The sequence below is a fragment of the Aotus nancymaae genome, unplaced genomic scaffold (assembly GCF_030222135.1).
Source record: "Aotus nancymaae isolate 86718 unplaced genomic scaffold, 86718_ANA_hifiasm-v0.15.2.pri h1tg000079l, whole genome shotgun sequence".
NCBI classification, from domain to species: domain Eukaryota; kingdom Metazoa; phylum Chordata; class Mammalia; order Primates; family Aotidae; genus Aotus; species Aotus nancymaae.
The window spans coordinates 8,194,313-8,221,411 of record NW_026988494.1 but is presented as its reverse complement, the minus strand read 5'-3'; the positions used below and the strand labels follow the sequence as shown (position 1 = coordinate 8,221,411).

The following is a 27,099-nucleotide window of genomic DNA, read 5'->3' as shown; positions in this document are numbered from 1 at the left end:
CAAGGGGCGGAGCAAGGGGTAGGACCTGGCACTAGGACATGCGTGTTGGGGGTAAGTAGTTGAGGCCAGGCCCCACTTTCGAGTTGTCTTAACGCAGGAACCAAAGACTGTGGACGGGGCCAGGAACCGTTAGGGAGATAAGAAAGGTGCTATAGCTCACATTTACACTCTACGGCCACAAGGCCACGGGAACAGGCTGTCTCCTCGCAGCATCAGCGTTCCCTTCGGCTTATTTCCCTCTGGAGAGCGCTTTCTCACCGACGCTGCAGAAACCGAAGGGGCAACCCCTGCCCTGCTACCCTCCAGGGAGCCACCACTCTAGAGCCCACGCTCTTCTGGACATCATGTGATCTGGGGGACGACTTGCCTTTCTTCTGAAACACGGCTACAGACTGAGTTAAAAACACGGGCCCCATCAATAACAACGCAGCCGTAGGATGCTGCTCTCTCTCTCAGCCTCCCCGCCGCAGGAAAAGATCCACTTCCTCCCTGGAAAACGCGGCCGGAAGGGGTGGGCTTTCCACCTGGACCAGGCGCTTCCGCCACCATGGCTTTACGGGGGGTTGTTGGCATTTTCTTCCTCTCTGCTGTCCCCCTTGTGTGTCTGGAGCTCCGGCGTGGGATCCCGGATATAGGTAAGTGTTGGCTTTTTCCCTTCGACAGTCACAGCTGGTAATTTTCACAGGAATGTTGCATAGAATGACCGCCTCTCCGGCTGCGTCGCTTCGGAGCGGCTTTGACTACAACTCCCAGACTGCATTGCCCGTGCCTCCCACTTCCGGTGCGGACTCAACTTCGCGGAACCTTTTCCCTACAGGCGTGATGGTTTTGCGTGTAACAGGACAGAGGCGAAGAGCATAATGCAGTCATAACAGTACTTTCACATCCTGGTTAACACTCAAAAGGGAATAAACACTGATAGGATGAAGGCTTCCTAAGAATTTAGGCTGAGAGGTTTTTTGTTTTGTTTTTAAATTAAGAGACGGGATCTCACTATGTTGCCAAGGCTGGCCCCGAACTCCTTGATTCAAGAGATCCTCCTGCCTCAGTCTCTCAAAGTGCTGGGATTACAGGCCTGCGCCACTCCACCAGGCCTTGAGATGTAAATAAGGGGCCACACCCGTGAAAATCCCGTGGGGGCAGGGAAAGGATGGGGGAGGGGAGTATTCTAGGCAAAAAGATTGTGAGATGTTGGAGGAAAAGGAGAAGGCCATTATGGCTGAATCGAGGAGAGTTGGGGGGAGGAAGAAGCATTGGCTCAGGATAATGACGTTTATTGAACACCTATTGTAAGCCAAACAGTAGGTACTGGTTATTCAATATCTCATTTAATCTACACTACAATCAGAGGAAGGTAGATCCCCTTCCCCCTACCTGCAACGGAGTCTCCCTCTGTTGCCCAGGCAGGAGTGCAGTGGCGAGATCTTGGCTCACTGCAATCTCTGTCTCCCGGGTTCAAGCAATTCTCTGCCTCAGACTCGAGTAACTGGGATTACAGACGCCAGCCACCACACCTGGTTAATTTTTGTATTTTTAGTAGAGATGGGGTTTCACTATCTTGGCCAGGCTGATCTTGAACTCCTGACCTCGTGATCCACCCATCTTGGCCTCCCAAAGTGCTGGGATTACAAGCCAGAGGTATTGCTCCCGGCTGGGTAGGCACTATTATAATCCCCATTTTACAGTTGAGGGAACTGAAATTTAGGGAGGTTAAGTGACTTCCCTAAAGTTTTAAAAAGGTGGCTCCATTCTGTATGGAAAATGCTTTGGACGGAAGCTATGGTGGAAGCAGTGAGGCACATCAGGCTTTGGAAGTTGACAAGTAGTGATGATGGTCTGAACTAGGACAGTAACAGAGGAGTTGAAATGTAGACATATTTGGGATATTGACGAAGTAGGATCAACCAACAGACTTTGTTGATGGTTTGATGTTTGTGGCAAGGGAAAGGAAGGATTCAAGGACGACTGCCTCATGAGGGATTGAACAAACCTAGGTGGTTGGTAATGCTACTGGTAAAGGGAAAAGGGAAAGAAAACCGGTGGAAGTGCTGAGAATCATGAGTTGATTTTTGGACATTTGAGTGATCAGTTTACATGTCTGTCTCCCTTTTTAAAATCAATTCTAAAGTTAGAAACTATAATGAAACTGAGCTTTGTATACTCCCTTTCTCCACCTTTTGTCCCTACCCTCAAGGAGTAAGATGTCTAGAAATGTTGCCTGCAATAAAAAATGGGAAAAAAATGCTTTAAAAAATGTTCAAAGACTTTCCTGAAGCTTCCCACTCACTCAAGCTGTGTTGGAATATAACAAGACCTTTATCCAAAGGATCAGAAATGTTGAATTCACACTTACCATTTCCAAAATTGACCTGTTCCCTTGTCTTTTCAACATCCACCCCTACTCTGCTCCTTTATTTTATTATTACTATTTTTTGAGACAAGGTCTTTCTCAGTCACCCAGGCTGCAGTGCAGTGGCACGGTCATGGCTTACTGAAGCCTGGACTTCGCGGCTCAAGTTATCCTCCCACCTCAGCCTTCTGAGTAGCTAGGACTACAGGCACCACACCGCCATGCCTAGCTAATTTTGTGTATTTTTTGCAGAGATGGGGTTTTGCCATGTTGCCCAGGCTGGTATGAAACTCCTAGGCTCAAGCAATTCCCTCACCTCGGCCTCCCAAAGTGCTGGGATTACAGGCATGAGCCACCAGGCCCAGTCAGAAATACGCTTCTTGAGGGCAGAGGCCAAATGAAATTTGTATTTGTATTCCCAGCACTTACCACAGTGTCTAGTTTAATAGAACTAGGGACAAGGGTTCTGGAAATTGCAACTGGGCTCCTGGCAGCATCTTTATCTAGTTCTTGAAATTGTCATGGAATTAGCTTCTTTCTCATAGAATTCTAAAGGAATTGATTGTTTCATTTGGATTGTTTTCCTTTTTTTTTTTGTTCTTTTCTTTATATATATATACACACATACATATATACATATTTTGCTGCTTTTGGATTCTTGATAGTGAGCTTCCAATAATTACTTGTTAACAATATTTATGTCTGTTTTACAAATCATACTTTATAGCGCAGCAGGGCTGGTTATGCCTCTACTAATATTCAGACATACATTGGAAAACTAGCCTTGTCTTTTTCTACTGTGTAAAAACCTTTATTGTCAATACATTTTACTTATACTTAAGCTAAATTTTTTTTTTTGGAGACAGAGTCTGTCACTTTGTCACACAGGCTGGAGTGCAGTGGTGCAATCTCGGCTCACTGCAACTAGCGCTTCCTGGGTTCAAGCGATTCTCCTGCCTCAGCCTCCCAAGTAACTGGGACTACAGGCACTCACCACCATGCCTGGCTAATTTTTTTCTATTTTTAGTAGAGATGGAGTTTCACTATGTTGACCAGGATGGTATCAATCTCCTGATCTCGTGATCTGCCTGCCTCAGCCTCCCAAAGTGTTAGAATTACAGGCCTGAGCCACCATGCCCAGCCTAAATATTTTAAGGCCAGTTCATTAGGTTTGTTATCTGTTGAAGTACACTGCTTATGGAGTCTATAGATAAAAAACAAAACAAAACAAAACTCACTTAAAAACATTTTTTCTTGATAGATATACACACAAATCTAGGTGTTTTTTTTGTTTGTTTGAGACTGAGTTTCGCTCTTGTTGCCCAGGCTGGAGTGCAATGACAGGATCTCGGCTCATTGCAACTTCTGCCTCCCAGTTTCAAGCGATTCTCCTGTCTCAGCCTCCCGAGTAGCTGGGATTCCAGGCATGTGCCACCACACCTGGCTAATTTTGTATTTTTAATAGAGACAGGATTTCTCCATGTTGGTCAGGTTGGTCTCGAACTCCTGACCTCAGGTGATCCGACCACCCCAGCCTGCCAAAGTGCTGAAATTACAGGTGTCAGCCTTTGCACCCGGCCGAATCTACTTCTTTCATATTCTCATGTGATGTTTGCAAATTGCTTACTTGTTAGAACAAACAGCAGTAGTATGGAACATAAACTCAAGGTTTTGTTGTACAGTGGTGCGATCTTGGCTCACTGCAACCTCCGCCTCCCAGGTTCAAGCCATTTTTGTGCTTCAGCCTCCCAAGTAGCTGGGATTACTGGTGTATACCACTATGCCTGGCTAATGTTAGTATAGCTGGGGTTTCACTATGTTGCCCAGACTGGTTATGAATTCCTGAGTTCAAGCGATCCACCAGCCTCGGCCTCCCAAAGTGCTGGGATTACAGGCATGAGCCACTGCACCTGGCCTCAATGGTTTTTTTATTTACCAATACTCTAGATATTAAACTACATTTGTAATGACCAGAGATAAAATAGATTAAATTATGTGTTGTATTGAATGACACCTGAATCAATGGTTAATACTGTCAATTTGGGGGATCTGTGAATTTTTTTTTTAAGTCATGTTTCTTCTCTAAACAACTTTAAATTACTAGGGTTTTTAAAAGAACGATATTAGGCCATACATGGTGGCTTACTCCTGTAATTCCAGCACTTTGGGAGGCCAAGGAGGAGGGATCACTTGGGAAAAAAAAAAAAAGAAGAATATTATCTGGTGGCACACATCTATGGTCCCAACTATTTGGGAGGCTGACATGGGAGGATTGCTTGAGCCCAGGCGGTCATGGCTGCAGTGAGCTGTGATCAGATGCTGCACTCCACCCGGGACAAGCCAGTGAGATTCTATCTCAAAAAAAAAAAAAAAAAGCAAGAATAATATACACGTTTTCAGTTTGAAATGAAACATTTAATTCTGTAAGTGTGTGTGGTTTTTTTTTTTTTTTTTTTTTTTTTTGAGACAGCTTCACTCTGTCACCCAGGCTGGAGTACAATGGCACAATCTTGGCTCACTGCAGCCTCCGCCTCCTGGGTTTAAGATATTCTCCTGCCTCAGCCTCCCAAGTAGCTGGGATTACAGGCACCCGCCATCATGCCCAGCTAATTTGTGTATTTTAGTAGAGATGGGGTTTCACCATGTTGGCCAGGGTGGTCTTGAACTCCTTACCTCAGGTGATCCACTCACCTCGGCTTCCCAAAGTACTGGGATTACAGGTGTGAGCCACCATGCCTGGCCTATATGTATGTTTTCCTAATTCCACCTTTAAGTTTTAGTTAATTGACTAATTACCAGCCTTGATCACATTGGCAAGATGGTTTCTCTATATCTCTGCCATTTATCTTTTGAAAATTAAAAAAATGAGTAAAAATTCTGAGGATGGAAATCATTTTTAACCCATCTTTGTCTCCTGGCCCTTAATATTTGCCAAATTGTATTATGCAAATTAGGTAATAGTTAGATTTTTGCTCAAATAATTTTTACTTTGGTTATTAAGACCAAATACTATATTTTTACTTTTTCCTAGGCAAGCATTTAAATCGTAATTTTACTTATAAGTGACTAAATGTCAAGAAATAAAGAAGCACACAATTGCACAATTTAATTGTGAGAAATAAGAATTTGGCGTTTCAGTGGATTGACTGTTTATGATAGAACTAGAATTTGACATAGTATTTTCATAATTTTATTTCTACTTACGTAATTTTCTCTACATGGGAAACTAGAACTTATACATTACTGATAGTGGTAATATTTATAATGTAGCTGATTGCTCTAATTTTAACTATATTTCTAAGATAGTGTTTATCCTAGAATTATGCTTTAAAAATTTGTTCTGCAAAAAACAAAAACTAAAAAAACAAAACAAAAAAATAAAATAAAAAATGAACTCACAGGTTTGAAAAGAAAGAAAGTTTGTTCTGGAAATGACAACCATCATGAGTTTTTTAATGCCCAAAGGAGAATACAGTAAGCCCTCTGTACCCATGAGTTCCACATCTGAGGATTTAAGCATCTGTGGATTAAGACTGTTCAGAAAGGGCTGGGTGCGTGGTGCCTCATGCCTCTAATCCCAGGACTTTGGGAGGCTGAGGTGAGCGGATTGCCTGAGTTCAGGAGTTCAAGACCAGCCTGGACAACACGACAAGACCGCATCTCTACAAAAAATACAGAAATTAGCTGGGTGTGGTGGTGCGTGCCTGTAGTCCCAGCTACTTGGGCGGGGTGGGGGCCTAAGGCAGGAGGATCGCTTCAGACCCAGGAGGTCGAGGCTGGGACCTCCTGATGTTCTCACCACTGTACTCCAGCAGCCTGGGTGGCAGAGCAAGAGCAAGAAGAGCAACACCCTATCTCTAAAAACAAAAAACAAAACAGAAGGAAACAAAAGAAAATATTCCGGAAAAAAAAATGGATATAGCTGGATGTGGTGGCACGCACCTGTAATCCCAGCTACTCGCGAGGCCGAGGCAGGAGAATCGATTAAACCTGGGAAGTGGCGGTTGCAGTGAGCCTTGATTGTTCCATTGTACTCAAGCCTGGGTAAGAAGAGCAAAACTGTCTCAAAAAAAAAAAAAAGGATAAATGGATGGTTGTCTGTGTGTCCTGTCCTGAACATGTACAGACTTTTCCCTGTCATTTTCAGTAAACAATAAAAGTACAGGAACCATTTATATAGCCTTTACATTGTATTGGGTATTAGGAGTAATCTATAGATGATTTAAAGTATGTGGGAGCATAGATAATATGCAAAAACCATGCCTTTTTATATCAGGGACTTGAACATCTGTAGATTTTGGTATCCTCAGGAGTCCTGGAACCAATACCCATGAATTCTGAGGGATGATTGTATATTAACAAAATTGTAAGACAGTTGTGTAACATGTTATAATTTTATTAGGGGTATCAAGAAAAATGTCTGGGGCTGGATGTGGTGGCTCACGCCTATGATCCTAGCACTTTGGGAAGCCAAGGCTGGAGAACCACTTGAGCTCAGGAGCTTGAGACCAGCCTGGTCAACATAGTGAGACCTCATCTCTTTAAAAAAAAAAAAAAGAAGAAAGTTTTGAATTTTAATTTTAGTTTTTTTCCTTTATCAGGAATCAAGGATTTTCTTTTGCTTTGTGGCCGGATTTTTTTACTGCTTGCTCTTCTAACTTTAATTATTTCTGTGACTACCTCATGGCTTAACTCATTTAAATCTTCCCAACTTCATGTGAAGGGTAAGTTTATTATTTATGCTACCCTTTTATACCATTCTACTTAAATTTCTTTATTCTAGAACTTAGAGTAATCATTACAACTTTAGTCATTCTAGAACTTAGAGTAATCATTACAACTTTAGTCATGATTTTTTTCTTTTTTTTTGATGGAGTCTTGCTCTGTCACCCAGGCTGGAGTGCAGTGGTGTGATCTTGGCTCACCGCAACCTCCACCTCCTGGGTTCAAACGATTCTCCTGCCTCAGCCTCCTGAGTAGCTGGGACTACAGGTGTGCACCACCACGCCTGGCTAATTTTTGTGTTTTTTAATATAGATGGCATTTCAACATATTGGTCAGGCTGGTCTTGAGCTCCTTACCTCGTGATCTGCCCACCTTGGCCTCCCAAAGTGCTGGAATTACAGGCATGAGCCACCACACCTGGCCTCTTTTTTGTTTTAATTTGAGACAGTCTCCTTCTGTCACCCAGGGTGGAATGCAGTGGCATGATCTTGGCTCACTGCAACCCCCCTCCTCCCAGGCTCAAGTGATCCTCCCACCTCAGCCTCCTGAGTAGTTGGGTCTACAGGGGTGCATCACTGCCCCTGGCTAAGTTTTGTACTTTTTGTAGAGGTGGGATTTTGCCATGTGGCCCAGGCTGGTCTGTAGCTCCTGAGCTCAAGTGATCCACCTGCCTCAGCCTTTCAAAATGCTGGGATTACAGGCTTGAGCCACCTTGCCCATCCTGTTTTACTTTTGATAAGAAAAGTTTGAGAGTCCTGGAAGCCTTTTAAAATAGTACTGTGCTTAGCCTCAGAAGAGGTGAATCTTAAAACCAAAAAGTACATATTTTCTATGCTATTAGGAGGAAGCTTGTCATTAGTGAATTTGGTACATTGTGTTTTACTATTTAACTGTAAGCAAATAAAAGGAAAGTGAGCAATATTTAATGTGTAGCCCTTTCAAATTAACTATGAATAAAATCGTAATCCTAAAAGGTTATACTGTCAACCCAAACATAAATGACAGTGTGATGTGTTAGGGTCTCTCAACTGTAGATTTTAGATGTTTTCCTTCTTTTGGTAAATTACTTGGTTATGAGATACTTGGGAAATAAAAAGCACTTTTATGTTTTAATGTCTTAGAAGAGGAAGAGAAGAATGAGAAAAGACGAAAACTTGTGAGAAAAAAACAACAAGAGGCACAAGGAGAGAAGGTAAGGCAGAAGTTTAGAGACTGTGCATCGGGAAATACAAAATCTAAGGCAGTTAAAATTAAGCTCTGGGCCAGGCACAGTGGCTCACAGCACTTTGGGAGGCTGTAGTGCCTGTAATCCCAGCACTTTGGGAGGCTGAGGCGGGAGGATCACGAGACCAGGAGATCGAGACCATCCTGGTTAACACAGTGAAACCCCGTCTCTACTAAAAATACAAAAAATTAGCTGGGCGTGATGGTGCATGCTTGTAGTCCCAGCTCCTGGGGAGGCTGAGGCAGGAGAATCGCTTGAACGTGGGAGGTTGCAGTGAGCCGAGATGGCGTCACTGCACTCCAGCCTGTGTGACAGAGCAAGACTCCGTCTGAAAAAAAAAGATAAGGTCTGTTGCTTCTGTCTTTGTGATAAGATTTTTTAAAAAATATATTGAGGTCAAATTCACATGACATAAAATTGACCATTTTATTTTACTTATTTATTTTTGAGTTGGAATCTTACTGTTGTTGCCTAGGCTGGAGTGCAGTGGCACAATCTCAGCTCGCTACAACCTCCACCTCCTGGGTTTAAGCGATTCTCCTGCCTCAGGCTCCCGAGTAGCTGGGATTACAGGCATGCACCATCACACCCAGCTAATTTTTGTATTTTTAGTAGCGATGGGATTTCGCCATGTTGGCCCGGCTGGTCTTAAACTCCTGACCTCAGGTGATCCTTCTGCCTCGGCCTCCCAAAGTGCTGGGATTACAGGCGTGAGCAACCATGCCCAGCCAAAACTGACCAAGCAGTTCAGTGATATTTAGCACATTCACAAGGTCGTACAACTCTGTTCCATCCCCTTAGAGAAAACCGTATACTTTTTAAACAGTCACTCCCTATTCTCCCCTCCTCCCATCCTCTGGATACCACCAATCTGCTTTCTGTTGTTACGGATTTACCTGTTCTGGATATTTCTTATAAATGGGGTTGTACAACATGTGACCTTGTGTGTCTAACTTCTTTGATTTAGCATAGTGTTTTCCAGGTTCTTCTATACTCTAGCATGTATCAGTATCTCGTTTCTTTTTGTGGATGAATAATTGTCCATTGAATTTATATACCACATTTTTTTTTGAGACTGAGCCTCACTCTGTTGGCCAGGCTGGGGTTCAGTGGTACAACCATAGCTCACTGCTGCCTCAACTTCTTTGGTTCATGAGATCCTCCTGTCTTAGCTTCTCGGGTAGCTGGAACTGCAGGCACACACCACCACGCTCAGCTAATTTTTAAAAAAAATTTTTGGCTGGGTGTGGTGGCTCATGCCCATAATGCCAGCACTTTGGGAGGCTGGGAAGGGTGGATCACTTGAGGTCAGGAGTTTGAGACCAGCCTGGCCAACATGGTGAAACCCTGTCTCTACTAAAAACAAAAATTAGCCGGTCATGGTGGCATGTGCCTGTAGTCCCAGCTACTCAGGAGGCTGAGACAGGAGAATCACTTGAACCCAGGAGGCGGAGGTTGCAGTGAGCCAAGATCACACCACTGCACTCCAGCCTGGGCAACAGAATGAGACTCTATCTCAAAAACAAAAACAAAAACAAAAACAAAGGATATTGCTTCTGGAGATGGCACTTGGTTTCCCATTTGTGACAAATCCTTGCAGTTGTCATACTGGCATTCCATTTGAATCAGGATAGGAAAAGTAGATCCTCCCATTCTCTTAGGAAATGGGATTGTTCCCAGAATAAAATCCACATCCTGGTTGATACTTTCATAATCAGGCAGGTCAAAGACAAATGTCTGACCAGCTTGCTGTCCAGCTGTCTGCGCCAGCCCCCCTGCAACCAAGCAGCCAAACACGGTGGCAGCGGCTCTGTTCAGCCAGCAGGGCTCTTACTTGGTTGTTTACAACTTTATAGAAGCATACATTTTTTAGGAACATTAATGTATAGTAACAACCCCTAATTTGTTGTTTTGAACAGGTCAACAGATACATAGAGAACGTTTTAAAACCTCACCAGGAAATGAAGTTGAAAAAACTGGAGGAGCGCTTTTATCAGATGACGGGTGAAGCCTGGAAATTAAGCAGTGGTCACAAACTTGGGGTTGGAAAAATATTTTTATTTTATATTTTGAATCCTTTTATATTTCTTATTACATAACGTTTTTAAATTGAAAAGGACGTTAGTCTGTTTCTAGGAGTTTCTATTGATAATGATTGTATTTCAGTTTTTGTTTAGCATATTTGTTTATCACATGGCTAAGGGGTTGTTTTTCATTTTTAAAAGACAGAGTTGGCTGGGCATGGTGGCTCATGCCTGTAATCTCAGCACTTTGAGAGGCTGAGGCGGGCAGATCACGAGGTCAAGAAATTGAGACCATCCTGGCCAACATGGTGAAACCCCATCTCTACTAAAAATACAACAATTAGCTAGGTGTGTTGGCACATGCCTGTAATCCCAGCTACTTAGGAGGCTGAAGCAGGGAGAATTGCTTGAATCTGGGAGGCAGAGGTTGCAGTGAGCTGAGATTGCGCCATTGCACTCCAGCCTGGCGACAGAGTGAGACTCCATCTAAACAAAATAAAACAACAACTATAAACAAAGACAGAGTCTCACCCTGTTGCCCAGGCTGGGGTGCAGTGGCACGATTGTAGCTCACTGCAGTCTTGAACTCCAGGGCTCAAGGGATCCTCCTGCCTCAGCTTCCTAAGTAGCTGGGACTACAGGTGCACCCTACCATATGCACCTGGCTGGTTAAGTGGTTTCTGGTGCCTAAAGAGTATATAACTTGGTTCCTTAAAAAGCTCTAACAGAGGCTGGGTGTGGTTGCTCACATCTGTAATCCTAGTACTTTGGGAGGACAAGGCAGCCAGATTGCTTGCCACCAGGAGTTTGAGATCAGCCTGGGCAACACAGGAAGACCCTATCTATACAAAAAAAATTTAAAAATTAGCCAGATGTGGTAGTGTGTGGCTGCAGTCTCAGCTCCTTGGGGAGGCTAAGGCAGAAGGATCACCTGAGCCCAGGAGGTCGAGGCTGCAGTGAACCGTGACTACGCCACTGCTCTCCAGCCTAGGAGACAGAGCAAGACCCTTTCTCAGAAAAACAAAACTGTGACATAAGTTAGTCTTTAAAACTGTTGAAGAAATTACTGTTGTCTAATCTGAGAACATTCTGATCTTTCCTCAAGTAAGATTTCCAAGGTATTAAGCTCATGATATATATTGTATTATATATTATATATTCTGATTTTTATTTATGTCAAATTAAACCTTGGTTATGTTTTCCTTCAGCATTGAATATGAATTTTGTCGGTTCCTACAGAAGTTTACTATTTTTAAGTTTTCTTATCAGGGAAAAGGATATTCATAAAGACAGTAAGTTAGGCTGGCTCATGCTTATAATCCCCAGCACTTTGGGAGGCAGAGGCGGCTGGATTGTATGAGCCAGGAGTTTGAGACCAGCCTGGGCAACATAGTGAGACCTCATCTCTACAAAACAAACAAACAAACAACCAGTACATTTTGGAGGAGCTGGCCACAGATTTTATGTTGTGTAAGGCTGTTTCTGTCCCATAGTTTGTTTTTTGCTTTGTGTTTATATTGTACCTTTCACCATTATCCAGTAAAGGTAAACAGGATTCTTATAGGGAACCAGAACTCATTCCATAACGGTACATACAGCATAAAATAATCAAGGACAGGTAATAAAATTGATATTGAAAATGGGCAACATAAATACAGCTGTTCTAGGTAGGGATTTCCCTTTTGAGTTGAGGTTTGTCTTCTGTTCATTGTTGTGGTTGGTAAACTTTTATAGGTTTGTTTTTTTTTCCCCCAGAGTCTTGCTTTGTTGCCCAGGCTGGAGTGCAGTGGTGCCATCTCAGCTCACTACAACCTCCGCTTCCCAGGTTCAAGTAGTTTTTCTGCCTCAGCCTCTTGAGTAGCTGGGACTACAGGTGTGCACCACCACACCTGGCTAATTTTTATATTTTTAGTTGAGATGGGGTTTCGCTATGTTGGCCAGGCTGGTATCAAACTCCTGACTTCAGGTGATTTGCCCACTTTGGTCTCCCAAAGTGCTGGGATTACATGCATGAGCCACCATGCCCAGCTGGCATGAAGATCTCTTGATTCCCATTCCCTGTGCTCCTTCTGCCAGATTTTCTTAGGAGGAGGGACGGAAGGTGATAAACCCCATTAAATGCTGAACATTTTAATCTGAGAAAGACAGCTTTTCCTCTTAGAAGGTTAATAGCTATGGAAGGAAGGTATTGTTGAACTAGTAAGCACGTATTTGAGAATTTGACATTTAAGTAAATTATTTGGCTAAGGAAAAAAGTGTTCAGGCCAGACGTGGTGACTGGCGCCTGTAATCCCAGCACTTTGGGAGGCTGAGGTGGGCGGATCACAAGGTCAAGAGTTCGAAACCAGCCTGGCCAATATGGTGAAACCTCATCTCTACTAAAAATACAAAAATTAGCTGGGCATGGTGGCACGCACCTGTAGTCCCAGGTACTCAGGAGGCTAAGGCAGGAGAATGGCTTGAACCTGAGAAGCGGAGATTGCAGTGAGCCGAGATCGTGCCACTGCACTCCAGCTTGGCAAAAGAACGAGACTTTGTCTCAAAAAAAAAAACCACTCAGGTGGGCCGGGCACGGTGGCTCACGCCTGTAATCCCAGCACTTTGGGAAGCCAAGGCGGGAGGATGACGAGGTCAGGAGTTCAAGACCAGCCTGACCAACAGAATGAAACACCGTCTCTACTAAAAATACAAAATTAGCCAGGCATGGTGGTGCACGCTTGTAATCCCAGCTAGTCAGGAGGCTGAGGCAGGAGAAATGCTAGAACCTGGGAGGTGAAGGTTGCAGTGAGCCAAGATGGCGCCACTGTCCTCCAGCCTGGGTGACAGAGTGAGACTCCATCTCAAAATAAAAAATAAAAAAAGAAAGCCACTCAGGTTCAAGTGATTATTCTGTGCGGCTAATTTGTTTTTTTGTTTTTGAGACAGTCGCACTCTGTCACCCAGGCTGGAGTGCAGAGGCATGATCTCAGCTCACTGCAACCTCCATCTCCCAGGCTCAAGTGATTCTCCTGCCTCAGCCTCCCTAGTAGTTGAGATTACAGGCGCCTGCCACCATGCCTGGCTAATTTTTGTGATTTTTTTAGTGGAGGTAGGGTTTCACTGTGTTGGCCAGGCTGTGATCCACTTGGCTTGGCCTCCCAAAATGCTGGGATTACAGGCGTGAGCCACCATGCCTGGCCAATTTTTGTATTTTTTTTTTTAGTAGAGACTAGGTTTCACAGTGTTAGCCAGGCTGGTCTTGAATTCCTGACTTCAGGTGATCTGCCTGCCTCAGCCTCCCAAAGTCCTGGAATTACAGGTGTGAGCCATGGCGCCCGGCTCAAGCCTTGTGTTTTCTTGTCCAAGGAGATAATGCTTTAATTTTTGGGGGTCTGTAATGGCTTGCTCATATTTTTCTAATATGCTATTAGGGTAGAAAAGAAAAAGGAAAAAACCATTGTGAATAAAGTTGATATAAAACATCTCTTTAGAAATTGTCTGTTATTTTTGACTAGGGTGGTGAAAGTACAAGTCAGACATCTTTTGAAACCTCAAACAGAGAAACAGCAAAGAGCCAGAACTTGCCTAAACCTTTCACTGAATTCTCATTGCCTGCTGAACAGCCCACACGGGAGGTAAAGTACTTCACGCCTCTCACTGAATCGTGTCTGTGTGCAGTAGGAGTACTGAACTATAGGTGAGGTGGCGTACTGGGTGAAGATCAGGACTGGCCTTTCATCCAGATGCTGTCTTCTCACTACCTTACAAAGTGATCACCTTCATTAAGAATAGGCTGGGTGCAGTGGCCTGTAATTCCAGCACTTTGGGAGGCCGAGGTGGGTGGATCACCTGAAGTTGGGAGTTTGAGACCAACCTGACCAACATGGAGAAACCCCGTCTCTACTAAAAATACAAAAAATTAGCTGGGAATGGTGGTGCATGCCTGTAATCCCAGGACTTTGGGAGGCTGAGGTGGGCAGATCACGAGGTCATCCTGGCTAATACAGTGAAGCCCAGTCTCTACTAAAAATACAAAAAATTAGCTGGGCGTGGTGGTACACGCCTATAGTCCCAGCTACTTGGGAGGCTGAGGCAGGAGAATCGCTTGAACCCGGGAGGCTGAGGTTGGTAAGCTGAGATTGTGCCACTGCACTTCAGTCTGGGTGACAGAGCGAGACTCCACCTCAAAAAAAAAAAAAAAAAAAAAGAAATACTCAGTTCTTTTTGAGGAATTTTATTTGATTATGTAAAAATGATAAATATATTACGCCTGCAATCCCAGCACTTCGGGAGGCTGAGGCGGGCAGATCATGAGGTCAAAAGATCAAGACCATCTTGGTCAACATGATGAAACCCCGTCTCTACTAAAAATACAAAAATTAGCTGGGTGTGGTGGCATGCACTTGTAGTACCGGCCACTCAGGAGGCTGAGGCAGGAGAATTGCTTGAACCAGGGAGGCAGAGGTTGCAGTGAGCTGAAATTGCACCATTGTACTCCAGTCTGGGTGACAGAGCAAGACTCCATCTCAAAAAAAAAAAGAGAGAGAGAAATACAATGCTTACAAAGGGGAGCATTCCTATTAAGACATTATCAAGCCCTACCTTGTGAGTGGCTAACAGCTGTTATTAACGTGAGTGTATAATTTTCCTTACTGGTCCTTCTAGGGAATAGATTAGCAATCAGTCACATTGGAATACTGCCCAGGCTTATTATACACGTTTTTCATTCAAATCTTTAATCCCTAAGTTAATTCCAACCGGAGCTGGAAAAAATTGGAAATAAGAAATCTGTTTTTACCAGCCCTTAGGGAAAGCTGGGAGGCTGTCTATTCCCTGAAAGTAGTTTCTAATATATTGCTTCTCAGTTTCAGATTTCCTAGTCCTGTAGTGGAGATTCAGCAGGAAGGCTCAGCAGGGAATTATTGAACTATCACTGACGTTTGAAAAAGATCGAATTAACTAAATGGACTGATTAAAAATTCAAGTTTCTTTGTGTTTTGTTAACAACACTATCTTATGCTGATGGCAAATTTTACTTGACAGTCATGTATGCTTTTGATACCAAAGGAAAACAAATGAGTTATTTAGTAAATGCAAGTAATGTTTGTTAGATTAAATGTTATAAAATATACTCTACCAATAATGTTATGAAATATACTCTATCAATAAAAGGGGTTCCTGGAGATGAAGTCATTGGTAGCAATTTTTTTTTTTTGAGACAGTTTTTTGCTCTGTTACTAGGCTGGAATGCAGTGGCCCAATCTCGGCTCACTGCAACCTCCGCCTCACAGGTTCAAGTGATTCTCCTGCTCAGCCTCTTGAGTAGCTGGGACTACAGGTGTGTGCCACCATGCCCTGATAATTTTTGTATTTTTAGTAGAGATGAGGTTTCACCATGTTGGCCAGGCTGGTGTTGAACTCCTGACCTCGTGATCTGCCTGCCTCTGCCTTCCAAAGTGCTGGGATTACAGGCGTGAGCCACCGCGCCTTGCCTGGTAGCAAATGTTTTGATGTGGTCTAAATCTCTGATTATTATTATTTTTTTTTGAGACAGAATCTGGTATGTAATGGTGCAATCTCGGCTCACTGCAATCTTAGCATCCCGAGTAGCTGGGACTACAGGCACACACCAACATGCCCAGCTAATTTTTTGTATTTTAGTAGAGATGGGATTTCACCATATTGGCTAGGCTGGTCATGATCTCCTGACCTTGTGATCCGCCCACCTCGGCCTCCCAAAGTGCTGGGATTACAGGCATGAGCCACTGTGTCCAGCCTAAAAGCAAAATTCTTTTAAGTGTGTATAGGTTGGGAGCTATTAAATCCTATTTTTAAGATTAATTTTTAGCACACTTGCCCAAAAATGTTTATTAATTGAGCTCCCATTTTCATGATAAAACTTTTATAGATGTATATTTAAATAAAAGATTTCAGTAAGCTTAGATGTATGTCTAAACTCTATATTGAAAGGAGCTCTTCTCATTGACACTTTTGTTTGCTTCTTGAAAATGTTTACATTCCTTTAACCAATACTTACTTTTCTTTAGATTCCTGATTTACCTGAAGAACCTTCTGGAACAGCGGAAGAAGTAAGTCTGTTTTTCTCTTTGAAAATTGAACTTATTTTCTTTGCTTAACATCAATTACATGTCTTATCTAAACTTGGATTTTGAAAGAAATGATAGCCTAAGTGTTCACGTGACTATACTGTAACTAGGATTTTTTTAACAAATAGAGATGGTCTGGGCATAGTGGCTCAAGCCTGTATTCCCAGCACTTTGGGAGGCCGAGGCGAGTGGATCACCTGAGGTCAGGAGTTCTTAACCAGCCTGACCAACATGGTGAAAATCCATCTCTACTAAAAAATACAAAAATTAGCTGGGGGCGGTGGCAGGCACCTGTAATCCCAGCTACTCGGGAGGCTGAGGCAGGAGAATCGCTTGAACCTGGGAGGCAGAGGTTGCAGTGAGCTGAGATTGTGCCATTGCACTCCAGCCTGGGAGAGAGAACAAGACTCTGTCTCAAAAAAAAAAAAAAAAAAAAAAAAAACCCAAAAGAGACAGGGTCTCACTATGTTGCCTAGGCTGGTCTTGAACTCCTGACCTCAAGTGATCTGCCCACCCAAGTGTTGGGATTACAGGCGTGAGCCACCACACCTGGCCCTCTATATATGGTTTTAATCAGTACAACTTTTATATTACATAAAGTTTTATTAAGATTATCACTGATGGACCAGGTGCACTGGCTCATGCCTGTAATCCCAACACTTTGGGAGGCTGAGCTGGGCAGATTGCTTGAGCCTAGGAGTTCGAGACCAGCTTGACCAACATGGCCAAACCCCATTCTCTACAAAATACAAAAAAATATTAGCCAGGTGTGGTGACACACATCTGTAGTCCCAGCTACTTGGAGGCTGAGATGGGAGGATTGCTTGAGCCTGGGGAATTAACAGCCTGGGTGACAGAGCAAGATCCTACCTCAAATAAAAAGAATACTAGTAATGTATAGTTGATACTACTTGATACTTTTACAGTGTATTTTATTCTACATTAATCAAGACAAGCCAATAAATATTAGAATATTTTGATTCTGTCAGAATAATCATTGAGCAAGGTATTTTCTACCTGGGCTGTTTCTACTGCTTATAGATTTCTAAGAATACAAGACAAATATTTTAAATTCCCCGCTGAACATTCATAAGCCTGGATGACTTCAAATGTCTTCAGATGTCCCCTTCCGTCTTTCATAATTCTCCTGTTCTCATGGGCCTATATCTTGTTGTCTTACTCTTTTTTTTTTTGAGATGGAGTCTTGCTCTGTCGCCCAGGCTGGAGTACAGTGGCACCATCTCAGCTCACTGCAACGTCTGCCTCCCAGGTTCAAGTGATTCACCAACATGGTGAAACCTCATCTGTACTAAAAATACAAAAAAATTAGTCAGGCGTGGTGGTGCATGCCTGTAGTCCCAGCTACTTGGGAGGCCGAGGCAGGGGAATTGCTTGAACCTGGGAAGGGGAGGTTGCAGTAAGCAGAGATTGCACCATTGCACTCCAGCCTGGATGACAGAGCAAGACTCCGACTCAAAAAAAAAAAAAAAAAAGAAAAGAAAGGTTATTAGAACTAAATGAATATATATCACTATATTGATATTGATATATATTTTAGATATATAGTGACTCTATAACCATATGAGAAAATTTCTTATTTATTTTGGAGACAAGGTCTTGCTGGGTTGCCCAGGCTAATCTTGAAATCCTGGGCTCAAGTGATCCTCCTACCTAAGTCTCCTGAGTAGCTGGGATTACAGGCATGCCAAGCCTGCCTGGATTTAGGAACAGACTCTTAATGAGGAAACTAGTGACTAACACGGATTTCTGCTAACAGGAGGGCATGTGAGACCGTGGCTCACACTGGTAATCCCAACACTTTGTGAGGCCATGCATCACCTGAGGTCAGGAGTTTGACACCAGCCTGGCCAGCATGATAAAACCCCCTCTCTACCACAAAACAAAAATTAGCCGGAGAGGCAGATCCCTGTAATCCCAGCTACTCGGGAAACTGAGGCAGGAGAATCTCTTGAACCTGAGAGGTGGAGGTTGCAGTGAGCTGAGATTGCCTCACTGCACTCCAGCCTGGGCAACAGAGCGAGACTCCATCTCAAAAGTAAAAATAAAAGGGAGGGATGTGAAAAATAATGCAGTTTATACTTAAGGAGTATGCTCTGATTTATTCAGCACCTGTTAAGTATTTAGTATTGTCGCTATCTATAGAATTCTAAAATGTTCACGTTTAGATTTTGAAAAAGAGAGAGGGAAGTAACTCATGGTAGTCCAGAATTCTTAATGGAATAGTCACCATATGTTACTGTTCTACTTTTTAATTGAAATAGTAACCATAGAGTTTCAGAGAATTTGAAAATAATTTTGTAAATCATCACACAGCACTTTGGATGGATCACTTAAGGCCAGGAGTTCAAGACCAGCCTGGCCGACATGGTGAAACCCTGTTTCTACTAAAATGCAAACATCAGTCAAGTGTGGTGGTACTCACCTGAAATCCCAGCTGTTCAGGAGGCTGAGGCATGAGAATTGCTTGAACCTTGGAAGCAGAAGTTGCAGAGAGCCCGGTTCACACCACTGCACTTCAGCCTGGGCAACAGAGTGAGACTCTGTCTCAAACAAACAAACAAAACCGTATTACCACTGTAATAACTTTTGTTATTGTATGCTACCTTGCTTCATTTTAAGGAGTAGCTGTGAAACAGGCTTTAATTATTGCTACTTTTAAAATTAGATTTCACTTAATCTCTGTTTGGCATGCTGATTTCCTTTCCAATTTGGGTTGCAGCTCATGGGTTTTACCCATTTGTATGTCAGTCCACTACACTGTCAGTAAGATTAGGAAAAATTGCAGTCAACCATTACAGTAGTTGTAACAGTAGGACAATTGCCACATTTCAAACAGTGATATTTCATTTCTGTACCTTGTGAAAAAATAATTCAGTTTTTTTTTTTTTTTTTTTTTTTTTTAAGACAGGGTCTCACCCTGTCACCCAGGCTGGAGTGCAGTGGTGTGATCTTGGCTCACTGCAAACTCTGCTTCCCAGGTTCAAGTGATTCTTCTGCCTCAGCTTCCCAAGTAGCTGGGATTACAGGCACCTGCCACCACACCTGGCTAGGTTTTTTTTATTTTAGTAGAGATGGGTTTTCCCCACGTTGGACAGTCTGGTCTCGAACTCCTGATCTCAGGTGATTCCCCCACCCTACCTCGGCCTCCCAAAGTGCTGGGATTACAGGCATGAGCTACCATGCCTGGCCTAATTCAGTATATTTTAATGCTAATTTCTCATGAGGCAATTGGCTTTAATCCTCCTGTGAAATTACTGCAGTAAACAAAACCTCAATGTAAAAATTAAATATTGTTTCTAAAAATGAGCAGGCCATGCTAGGTGCAGTAGCTTATGCCTGTAATCCCAGCACTTTGGGAGGGATTGAGCAGGCCAAGGCGGGCACATCACTTGAGGTCAGGAGTTGGAGACCAGCCTGGACAACATGGTTAAACATGAGTCTGAGGCAGAAGAAGTGCCTGGACCCAGGAGGCGGAGGTTGCAATGAGCCAGGATCAAGCCACTGCACTCCAGCCTGGCTGACAGAGTGAGACTCCATCTCAAAAAATAAAAAATAAAAATAGGCAGGCCAGGTGTGGTGACTCATGCCTGTAATCCTAGCACTTTAGGAAGCTGAGGCAGGAGGATCACTTAAGCCCAGGAGTTTGAGACTAGCCTGGGCAACCTAGTGAGACCCTATCTGTTAAAAAAGTTTTTTTAAATGTCACCTTGTTAGAAAAAAAATTAATAGAAATAAAATTGATTTTTCATCTGTGATTCAGTTCTTTCATCATTTACTATGAAACCTTTCTTTAGCGAAAGTAATAACAGTGCAGAACTTTCATGTAATAGGCTCAACATTACACTGATTTAGGTGGGAATGAAATCACTTAACCTCTTAAGTTTTTTTGAGACAGAATCTTACTTTGTCTCCCAGGCTGGAGTGCAGTGGCGTGATCTCAGCTCACTGCAACCTGCGCCTCTCAGGTCCAAGTGATTCTCCTGCCTCAGCCTCCTGAGTAGCTGGGATTACAGGTGCACACCATCACACCTAGCTAATTTTTTGTACTTTTAGTAGAGTTGGGGTTTCGCCATGTTGGCCAGGCTGGTTCATACTCCTGGCCTCGAGTGATCCACCCAACTTAGCCTCCCAAAATGCTGGGATTACAGGCCTGAGCCACCTCATCTGGCCTGACTGGAAATATTTGCTAACATGGCTTTCCTGAGACGGAGGGGTGCCACTCTAAAACCACCACTTACACATAATATGATACCCACGTAACTCCCAGCACACTTAATGATCATGTTAGTCATAAGAAGGGGTTTCTTGACAGGTGAAAAATAAATATACTAATTTGTCATCTTCTCATTTTATAATGTCTTTTTGTTTTTTTAACAGTCTTGCTCTGTCATCCAGGTTGGGGTGCAGTGGTATGATCACAACTCACTGCTACCTCAGATTTCCTGGGCTCAGGCAGTTCTCCCACTTCAGCCTCTCGAGCAGGTGGGACTACAGGCGCATGCTACCACGTCTAGCTAATTTTTCTCTTTTTTGTAGGGGCTGGTGTCTTGAACTGCTGGCCTCAAGTGGTCCACCTGCCTCAGCCTCCTAGAGTCCTGAGACTACAGGTGTGAGCCACCACCACGCCCTGCCAATGTCTTTTAATAATTAGCAGCAGCATCTAAGTTCTTTTCATCTGCTTAGCTGTTTTATCGAATGAAAGGAATTGCAGAGAGCAATGGATCGGAGTTCTTATGTGAATCTTTCTTCCTCAGGTAGTTACTGTTGCTCTCCGATGTCCCAGCGGGAGTGTCCTGAGGAGAAGGTTTTTGAAGTCCTGCAGCTCACAGGTAAGTAAGGGAATCCGCATTTTGAGAAACAGCTTTGTTAACTTTGGCTATAGTGTATTCACATGCCATGGGGAAGGTGTTACCACACTGTCATCCGCGCCTCCCGTCAGCTGTGGATAAAGGACATTTCCAGGCACTCCACATTGCGGAAACGTGGCTAGCTAGGTGGGCATGCCGGGTGTCTCTGCATTGTAATCTCTGCATTCACACTTTACTCAACTTTTCCCTTTGGCTTGTTTTTCCTTTCTGGTTTGTTTTCATTACATTTTCATAATTTGATGGGTAAGATGCTTTTATTTATTTATTATTATTTTTTGAGACAATGTCACTCTGTTGCCAGGCTGGAATGCAGCGGCGTGATCTCAGCTCACTGCAACCACAGCCTCCCAAGTAGCTGAGACCACAGGCACGTGCCACTACGGCCAGCTAATTTATTGTATTTTTAGTAGAGACTGGGTTTCACCATGTTGACCAGGATGGTCTTGATCTCTTGACCTTGTGATCCGCCTGCCCTGTCCTCTCAAAGTGCTGGAATTACAGGGGTGAGCCACTGTACCCAGCTGTTAAGATGCTTTTAAAGCCTTAGGAAGTAGCCTCTAAAAAACTTGACTTTTTTTCTTTTAAAAACAATACTGTGAACTGGGTGCAGTGGCTCAGGTCTGTAATCCCAACACTTTAGGAGGCCAAGGCAGGTGTATCACTTGAGGTCTCAAAAAATAGGAATTTGAGACCAGCCTGGCCAACCTAGCGAAACCCCATCTCTACTACAAACACAAAAATTAGCCAGGCATGGTGGCGGATGCCTGTAATCCTAGCGACTCAGGAGCCTAAGGCAGGAGAATCTCTTGAACCTGGGAGGCGGAGGTTGCAATGAGCTGAGATCGTGCTACCACACTTCAGCCTGGGTGACAGAGCAAGATTCTGTCTCAAAAATAGTAAATAACAACAAAACTGTGATTGTTAGTGATAATTGGGAACACATGGAAAAGCAGAGAAAAAAATTGATCTGTAATCTCATGCCAAAACCAGTTACTAACATTTTGGTATATTTCCATCTCTAAGTACATTTAAACATATAATTACGTATGCATTAAAGATGCGCCAGGCATGTTGGCTTACACCTGTAATCCCATCACTTTGGGAGGCTGAGGCAGGTGGATCACAAGGTCATGAGATCGAGACCATCCTGGCTAACATGGTGAAACCCCATCTCTACTAAAAATACAAAATTTAGCTGGGCGTGGTGACGGACACATGTAGTCCATCATCTACTTGGGAGGCTGAGGCAGGAGAATCACTTGAACGCAGGAGGTGGAGGTTGCAGTGAGCCGAGATCATGCCACTGCACTCTAGCCTGGGCAACAAGAACAAAACTCCATCTCAAAAAAAAAAGTCTCAGTCTGATTGCTAGGGAAAGAAAGGGAAAAAGAATATTCCACTGTGTGCAGTGACTCACGCCTGTAATCCCAGCACTCTGGGAGGCTGAGGTGGGCAGACCACCCGAGGTCAGGAGTTCAAGACCAGCCTGACCAACCTGGAGAAATCCTATCTCTACTAAAAATACAAAATTAGCTGAGTGTGGTGGTGCAGACCTGTAATCCCAGCTACTTGAGAGGCTAAGGCAGGAGAATCTCTTGAACCTGGGAGGCAGAGGTTGCGGTGAGCTGAGATCACGCCATTGCATTCCAGCCTGGGCAACAAGAGCGAAACTCTGTCTCCAAAAAAAAAAAAGATTCCTATCTCAAAACTCATGGCAGGCTATTTTCCTTTAAATTCTGCAAAGTTTATTTGAAAGGTATGAAAGCTCTGTCTCATTACTCCTAGGTATATGATTTTACATTGACAAAACTGTAAAATGTTACAGAGGTGTAAAGGGACACAGTTTGTCAAGTATTTGATAATGACCAAGCTAAGCTTTTTATCTTCTAGGTCTTATTTGACTGGATGATGAGAACTGGGTACCACACATCTCTATACAGCCTTTCTACTTCCTTTCCCAGACGGCCTCTCGCAGTGGAGGGAGGCTGGTCGCTGGAGGACATTGGAGTAACTGTGGACACTGTACTCATCCTGGAAGAGAAGGAGCAGACCAACTAGGGAAGGAGAGAGCTCCCTGTTCTGCACGAAGTCAGCCGTGCCATGACCTTCTGACACAATAAAGGCTTCACATTGAAAATCACACTCTATCTCGATTGAGCTCATGGCAGTAAACACTTGAATGCTGCTATCTGTGGGAATAGGATTGGAAAAGGATTGCTTTCTGCATATAATAATCTGTGGACTGTGCCATTTTACAATGTCCCAAATGAGAATGAGGTAAAAATGTATACAGTTAGGTACTCAGTAATTAATATTTTCCCAGCCGACATTTCTCAGTGTTAGAAAGCAAAGCTGTAGAACTTTGCTTTCTGCCTCTTCAATCCACCTTTCCACACAATGAATATTTCATGATTTAGTCAAATCCTTCAGAGTCTTAGCAGGAATATTTATTCTGCTGTATTTCTGTGAAATTACAAACTAACTTGAAAGAAATTTCAAAGCTCTTGAAGGCCTTAAAGTTCTTTCTGATGGGTATGCATTGCAGTTAACTCCTCATGTTTGCAATTTATATAATTTTTTCTTGTATTAATTGTAACATTTACAAAGCTCCAAGTGAATCAGTATTTTTAAAAATAAAACTATGAAAGCATTAAAATATAGGTGAATTTTAAAAAATATATCTGATCACTTCCCTCTCCTGCTTATGAATCTGCAGTGACAAAGCCATGCACTGTAACACCAAATTCCCAAGTGTGGTTATAAAAGGTTCTTAACTGTTTTCTACTCCTTTCTTTTCCCGTGCTCTATTTTAAAAGTCTGCTTACTGGCTGGGTGCGGTGGCTCACGCCTGTTAATCCTAGCACTTTGGGAGGCCAAGGCAGGCAGATCACCTGAGGTCTGGAGTTCGAGACCAGCCTGACCAACATGGACAGACCCCGTCTCTACTAAAAATACAAAGAATTAGCTGGGCGTGGTGGCGCATGCCTGTAATCACAGCTGCTCGAGAGGCTAAGGCAGGAAAATCACTTGAACCTGGGAGGCAGAGGTTGCGGTGAGCTGAGATTGCACCATTGCACTCCAGTCTGGGCAACAAGAGCAAAACTGTCTCAAAAAAGTAAATAAAAGTCTCCTCAGGCCAGGCGTGGTGGCTCACACCGGTAATCCCACCACTTTGGGAGGCCCAGGTGGGTGGATCACAAGGTAAAGAGATGGAGACCAGCCTGGCCAACATGGGGAAACACTGTCTCTACTGAAAATACAAAAATCAGCCAGATGTGGTGGTACGCACCTGTAGTTCCAGCTACTCGGGAAGCTGAGGCAGGACAATTGCTTCAACCCGGGAGGCGGAGGTTGCAGTGAGCCAAGATTGCGCCACTGCACTCCGGCCTGGCAACACAGGGAGACTCCCTCTCAAAATAAAAAGTCTGCTCATCTGGCTCTCTGGGCATTCCCTTTATACCTCTCCTGTAGAATTTATTACACTGTATTATAGGTGTTTTTTCTTAATAGGCAATTCCTTAAAGGCAAGGACTGTGTCTTTTCTTGCTCTCAGAAGTACCTATTGTATGTTAGATACCTAATACTTCTTTGAAAATAAACAAATTTAAGTTGTCTCAACCTTAAATTTGGGGTGGGAGGGTAGGTTGGTTCTAGACTATCTCACATTGAAAACAATGAGGTCTGGTGCAGTGGCTCATGCCTGTAATCCCAGCACTTTGGGAGGGCAAGACAGGCAGATTGCTTGAGGCCAGGAGTTCAAGACCAGCCTAGGCAACATGGTGAAACCTCATCTCTACAAAGAATACAAAATACAAAAATTATAGAATACAAAAATTTGCCAGGCATGGTGACACATACCAGTAGTTTCAGCTACTAGGGAGGCTGAAGTGAGAGGATCACTTGAATCTTAAAAAAAAAAAAAAAGTGGTAGTATCTCCCTTCTGAGATTAGGTTATAATAGACCATGGCTGTCCTGGTGGTCTCTCTTCGGTCCCTCACTCTGGGGGAAGAAGTCCTGTGTGAGCGGCCCCCTGGAGAGGCCCACACAGCAAGGAACTGAAGCCTCCTGCCCACAGCAACGAGAGGAAGCTTAGAGGTGGCCTTAGGTCCCAGCCAAGTCTTCAGAGCCAGCCACTCTGGCCAACAGCTTGGGTACAACTGCATGCGAGCCTCAAGCCAGAACCACCGGGCTAGGATGCTCCCAATTTGTGAGATCATATGTTTGAGGCAGCTAAGTTTTGAGTTCATTTGTAATGGAGCAATAATTAACACAGATGTGTGTATCTGTTAGCAAGGTGCTGCCTTAACAAAATCGTCCTGTGCAGGAGTGGCTTTGGAATCAGGCAGTGGGCTTTGAGGAGAGTGCTGGTGAAAGCCCACAGTGCCTTCAAATTGTGGATAAAAGCCTCACAGTTGGAGTCGGGCATAGTGGTGCACACCTGTAGTCCCAGCTACTTAGAAGGCTGAGGCAGGAGGATTGCTTGGGCCCAGGAATTCGAGGACCAGTCTGGGCAACACAGCAAGAACCCCACCTCTAAAAGTTTTTGGCCAGGCGTGGTGGCTCATGCCTGTAATCCTAGCACTTTGGGAGGCCAAGGCAGACAGATAACCTGAGGCCCCAGAAGTTCAAGAGTAGTCTGGCCAACATGGCGAAACCTCCTCTCTACTAAAAATACAAACATTAGCCAGGCATGGTGGCGAGCACCTGTAGTCCCGGCTACTTGGAAGGCTGAGGCACAAGGATCGCTTGAACTTGGAATTATTCCTAGAAGCTGGAGAAAGGGAAGTCCTGGTTAGAGGCAGAAAGTTGAGCAACGCTATCACCCACAGTCACATGGAAAATTGAAAATACAGCTAATGAATGAGCGATCTAGCTAAGTCTGTTTCCAACAGAGTGAAAATGTCATTGGTTCCTTCTTGCTACTTGTAATAAAATAAGAGGAATGAAATAAGCTAAAGGAAGAACTGTTGAAAAGAAACCAGGGCTCACTGGTTTGGAAGATTCACAGCTTCTTCAGGTGGCAAATCATTACTCTAACATTTAGAAGTGGCTTCAGTGCAAAGATTAAATTCAGAACACTCATGAAAATATGGTGTAAAGATTAAAGCAAGGGTGTAACTATAAAATCCTTTGTTAAAATCTGAGAGAAGTCAAAGGTGGGCCAGGCACAGTGGCTCACACCTGTAATCCTGACACTTTGTGAGGCTGAGGTGGGAGGATCGCTTGAGTGCAGGAGTTCAAGACCAGCATGGGCAAGATAAGAACCTATTTCTGCAAAAAATAATTGGCCTGGCACAATGGCATGTGCCTGTAGTCCCAGCTGCTTGGGAAGCTAAGGTGGGACTGGAGCTCAGCGACTGAGGATGCAGTGAGCCAAGATCATGTCACTGCACTCCAGCCTGGTCAACAGAACAAGACCTTATCTCTAAAAGAAAAAAGAAAAATCAAAGATAATACCTCAATATGGTTCACAGAAAAGACAATGCTTAAAAAAATAATTACCTCAGCAGTAACCTGGTCAACTTGAACTGAAAGAGACAAAGTAAACCCCCCCACCAAAAAAACACAAAACAGGCCTTCAGACTTGCAAGGTTCTACAGACAGGAAGCAAGGTGAGAAAAATGCTCTGCTGTAAATCCATGCTACCTTTCATGCAAAAGCGTGACTTCTAAGATGAAATCAAGGCCTCCCAGGGTAGTCAAGAGTCCGGAAAGTCATTTCCTGGCACAAGTAGCCCTGGGTCCCAGTTCTCACGCAGCTGGATTTCACAACTGCTCCTGGACCAGCAGTGTGTGTACC

General features: G+C 43.7%; 1 protein-coding gene across 3 annotated transcripts; it reads left to right on the top strand.

Moving 5' to 3' along the window:
* The first annotated feature begins 51 nt into the window (after positions 1-51).
* Positions 52-23,446, top strand: UBXN8 (UBX domain protein 8). Of its 3 annotated transcripts, XM_064368676.1 has the most exons (8): positions 55-635; positions 6,952-7,074; positions 8,197-8,267; positions 10,220-10,342; positions 13,819-13,938; positions 16,351-16,392; positions 21,186-21,260; positions 23,190-23,446. In XM_064368676.1, exons 1-8 carry the CDS (start codon positions 548-550, stop codon positions 23,355-23,357), a joined length of 810 nt encoding a protein of 269 aa, XP_064224746.1. In that variant the 5' UTR covers positions 55-547; the 3' UTR covers positions 23,358-23,446. The 3 variants fall into 3 exon arrangements, with proteins under 3 accessions (XP_064224749.1, XP_064224747.1, XP_064224746.1); XM_064368679.1 differs by lacking the exon at positions 6,952-7,074 and having other exon boundaries at positions 52-635; XM_064368677.1 differs by lacking the exon at positions 13,819-13,938 and having other exon boundaries at positions 52-635.
* The last annotated feature ends 3,653 nt before the right edge of the window (positions 23,447-27,099 follow it).

What these genes read in the sequence shown, in the direction of transcription:
- UBXN8 (XM_064368676.1), top strand. Translation starts at nt 548, where the DNA reads ATGGCTTTACGGGGGGTTGTTGGCATTTTCTTCCTCTCTGCTGTCCCC. An exon ending in AAGAGGCACAAGGAGAGAAG is followed by an intron (nt 8,268 to 10,219) that starts GTAAGGCAGAAG and finishes TGTTTTGAACAG; the next exon opens with GTCAACAGATACATAGAGAA. An exon ending in GCAGTGGTCACAAACTTGGG is followed by an intron (nt 10,343 to 13,818) that starts GTTGGAAAAATA and finishes ATTTTTGACTAG; the next exon opens with GGTGGTGAAAGTACAAGTCA.